The sequence below is a fragment of the Dermacentor andersoni genome, chromosome 5 (genome assembly GCF_023375885.2).
Source record: "Dermacentor andersoni chromosome 5, qqDerAnde1_hic_scaffold, whole genome shotgun sequence".
In the NCBI taxonomy this organism is placed as follows: domain Eukaryota; kingdom Metazoa; phylum Arthropoda; class Arachnida; order Ixodida; family Ixodidae; genus Dermacentor; species Dermacentor andersoni.
The window spans coordinates 34,207,119-34,211,006 of NC_092818.1; the positions used below are offsets into that span (position 1 = coordinate 34,207,119).

Sequence of the window (3,888 nt, forward strand, 5' to 3'; positions counted from 1 at the left end):
TGCTTGACATGTCTCGTTTGTTGCTATACGTTTCAATATGTGCTTTACAGATTGCTGACGACATTTCAGTTGCTGTGTAACTCATGCTTCTCTTGCGTGTCACACATGAACAGACATCTTCAGCTTTGGAACAATGCATACTGCACAGTAAAATAGGCATTGCAAATCAATATTCAACAATGCAAGATTGGTTGCCATTCACCTTGGAAATAACCTTTATTTAGGGAAAATTCCCTGGCGAGACAATATTCAAAAGCACAGTGAACAAAGCAAAGGAGTAACATAATGGCACATGGTTATTTGTCACTGCATGTGTATCTGTCATGCTCAACATAGACAAATCATGTGCTTTTCACTACTGCAGTATGCAGCATACTATGATTAGCCACATGTGAGCACACGCAATGTGTTATGTTGAAGTGCACGGCCTATTTACTTTTATGAAAATAAAAATAAAACATGTTACACCAGCACATGTATCCACCTCATTTGCCAGCGAATGCGCCGGCGCACACTTTGCAGGTAGGCAATGCGCAAATTTCTGGGCAGCCGAAACACACCAACTATGGATTCACGCACCGCACGGCCTCTTTGAAACAAAGCTCGAGAAGGCTGTACAGGGTGCGCCTGCGGTGGCACCTGTACTTGAAGCGGCACTTGTGCCTGGGCTGGCTCCTGTGCGCTGTCGTCATGTGCACCGTCGTCACCTGGGTCGTTTGGCAGAGGCACGCCTGCTGCAAGGCAGAGGTTATGCAGCGCTGCACAAGCTGCAACAATAGTGGCTGCTTTCTGAGGCGAGTAGTGGAGCACCCGATACCTCTGCAGGCATCGGAAGCGGCTCTTGACGACTCCTATGCACCGCTCAACGGCATTTCGCATTGATGCGTGTGCCTCATTATAGCGCCCCTCTGCCGTGAGGCGATTTGGGTGACCAGGCACAGGAGTCATGATCCATGGCTCTAGCGGGTACCCAGAGTCCCCTGTAAAGTGTTGCACGTCAGTGAACGAACGTGGATACATTAAGGCACAATGCAAGAACACAGTCTACGCCAGGGCCCTTTTACAACAGCAGCGGGTCTTGGATTTATTGTTGCAATATCTATCGAACATTGACCTTCCCAGAAAGTTGTAAAGAAAGTTCGACTCATTTTAAAGAAAAGCCCAATTTCACCTGTTGTCTCGGCTGCAAATCTCATTCTCGGGTTAAGTTGGACATGTAATATTTATTTCATGCTCGTGGTTTTCTGCTCCGCTCATCCCATTTGCTTCTCCCTAAATGTACATCCTCCACTAAAACTAATTAGCTCTTCTCTCTTCAGAAGTGTTATTTTATAAAACACTTCTAAGGTCTACTCTCGAATATGCTGCCAGTATCTGGGATCCTTACTCTACTTTTCGTACCTCTTCTCGTGAAGGTACCCGAACTCGAGCTACCCGTTTGATCCTTTCTAATCGCTCCAGCACCACATGTCGCTGCAACAAAAAAAATTGCAGACATTGTGACACAAAGAAAAATAGCGCAATTTGCACTATTCTACAATATATACTACACCGATCACTAACGTCGATGCCGAAAGTTTCACGCACACGCTTATTCCTTCGTTCCAAGGACAGTGACCAGGAACCAGCTACCCGAGTCCATTGTCACCAACCCTTTTCCATCATACTTGAAAACTGCCATTTCGACGTGTTCTGTAGAATTACACCTCTGCCTGTAACGCTCCACGTGGCATTCAGTGTATTGAAATTAATAAGTAAATAAACAGAATAACATGTCAGCTGTTGTATACATGCTGGTAAAAATATCTGCCTTCTAAGAGAGACATGTTTCTCTCGATAGTCGCTGCAGGTTCATTAGGTACTGCTGCATTCACAACACATTTCTAGCAAATCACGCTTTCTTAAAGCTTGCTAGGATGCAAAACTATTTGACTGTGTATGTTTTACATGTGGAAGAAGCACTGCTACTTTAGGTGCACTTACCAAGCAAGACTTCTCCATGAAGTAACAGGCCACGAGTGAGGCGGCGGCGAAATGCAGAATGCCTCCAAACGAAATAATCGTGGCACGATCCCGGAAACCGTGGGTCAATTGCCAGAATATTCAGCTTTGCATCACACACCTCGTAAGAGAAAGCAAAGAGAAGGTGTCAATGCCACTGCAACAAATATCTGGTACAAACTTTTGCTTACAACACTACTTGCCAATCAGTTACTGTTCAGTCAGCCAACACAATTACAGAAAAGGAGATATCAACATACGCAGTAGGCAGTTGAACTAATCATCAGCATGATAACAATGTCATCTTAACCTACAAATGCAATGTTGGCATGTGTACATGTGCTCATGTATGGCGTGCGGTCACAACACAATGTGCAAAATAATTCCTTTGGTTTCTTCCGTCCATATTGTACAAGATTCTGCTAGAGAGTGCCACCTGTGTTTTTTTCTTGTTTTTCCAGACAAAGTGCCTATTACAAGCGAAAGAACGCGGAAGTGGCAGCATGTGCCGTATTAACAGCTAGAGCAAATGGGTGTCCATACATTCTCATTCTCCCTCACACCATTTTCATTGATGGGATGCTCCTTTTCACGTTTACAGTCTGTTGGCCACAATGCTTTAGTTTTACGTCGAATAAGAATCACAAGGGCTCGTCTTCTGTTAGGATCGCTCGCAGACGAAGACTCCCTTCACTGCTACGGCGTCTATTCCGGTTTAAGTCGCGCGTAATGTGTTTACATTGTAGCATCGAAAAGGCTATTCAACTGTGATTAGAGAGCACTGAAAAAGTGCGGCCGGGTTCTGTTGCCAAGATCAAAGTCGTCATTACACATACAACACAAACGCTACTTTCTCGAATAGGAACGCAAGTATTACCGGCAATTGATGAAAAATAACGAAACGAAGTTTTTTACAACGTGCACTCGCGCAATCACATATCGAAAATATTTGTCAATGAACAATACTCACGACCATGCAGTTGAGGGCGTAATACCCTTTACGGCTCCAGTACGATTCCGTTTCGCCGGAGCCGAGCTTCTTAGGGCGAACGATGGCTATCAGACTCCCGTCCACACATCCTAGAACACCTGGAATTTTTCCACGGCTAAGAAAGCCTTCCTTGACGGCGGCTTTCTGTTGCGCCGTGGATGGGAATCTAACCCATCCTTTTTCTTTGCCCACAACCGTAATGGCCTTGGCGACGGCTGTAATGATCCGGCTGACCGAAGGCTGCGACAGTGCAATCGCTTCTTCATTCCCGACGCACTGTTGAAAGCTCCCGGTGGCAAAAAACCGCAGCGCGCACAGCACTTTCATCGTAGTGTCGACACCACGACATCTTTGAGGTCCGAGATGTCCTCCCAGCTCATCGCAAAGACGTCACACTATGCCTTCGGAGAGCCTAAAATGCCTTCGAAACTCTTCTTCGGCCATGCCGAACGCGTCGCGTCGTTGTCTTTCGGCACCCCCCAGCAACACAACCAAAGGAGCCGCCATTGCCGTCTCTGTCTCGTCTCGTCTAGGTGCCGGCTCGTCAGCTGGCGCGAGGTTAGCCGGCAGCCACGGTTGCCCTAGCAACCCTCGACATCATGCTCGCCCCCGCGCGCGACCCTCGAGAGAACCACTTCTCCGCGGTTCCTCTCCTAGCAGGGAACCGGTTCCTTTCCAGAAGATTGGCAACCTGTGTGACGTCATCAAAATTTGTCGTCCCGCCCACCAGGGAGGACGACAACGAAACGCCGACCAATGGCAACAGCCCAAAGGAACCGGTTCCCAAAGGAACCGCTACAGAATACGGCCCCAGGTCAATGACATCTTCGATGTAACTTGTGAACGTTTCACCGTGATGTTGCGCGCGCCCCCGTAAGCGTTGTTCTGCGCGAAGC

The 3,888-nt window shown here is 47.4% G+C and overlaps 1 protein-coding gene across 1 annotated transcript; it reads right to left on the bottom strand.

Moving 5' to 3' along the window:
• Positions 1-201: 201 nt before the first annotated feature.
• Positions 202-3,372, bottom strand: LOC140218328 (putative nuclease HARBI1). The gene is made up of 3 exons (XM_072288070.1): positions 2,972-3,372; positions 1,984-2,122; positions 202-980 (listed from the first exon to the last, which is right to left on the bottom strand). The coding sequence occupies exons 1-3, from the start codon at positions 3,317-3,319 to the stop codon at positions 463-465; spliced, it is 1,005 nt and encodes a 334-aa protein (XP_072144171.1). The 5' UTR covers positions 3,320-3,372; the 3' UTR covers positions 202-462.
• Between the last annotated feature and the right edge of the window lie 516 nt (positions 3,373-3,888).

What these genes read in the sequence shown, in the direction of transcription:
- LOC140218328 (XM_072288070.1), bottom strand. Translation starts at nt 3,319, where the DNA reads ATGAAAGTGCTGTGCGCGCTGCGGTTTTTTGCCACCGGGAGCTTTCAA. An exon ending in ACGCCCTCAACTGCATGGTC is followed by an intron (nt 2,123 to 2,971) that starts GTGAGTATTGTT and finishes TTCTCTTACGAG; the next exon opens with GTGTGTGATGCAAAGCTGAA. An exon ending in TCATGGAGAAGTCTTGCTTG is followed by an intron (nt 981 to 1,983) that starts GTAAGTGCACCT and finishes AACACTTTACAG; the next exon opens with GGGACTCTGGGTACCCGCTA.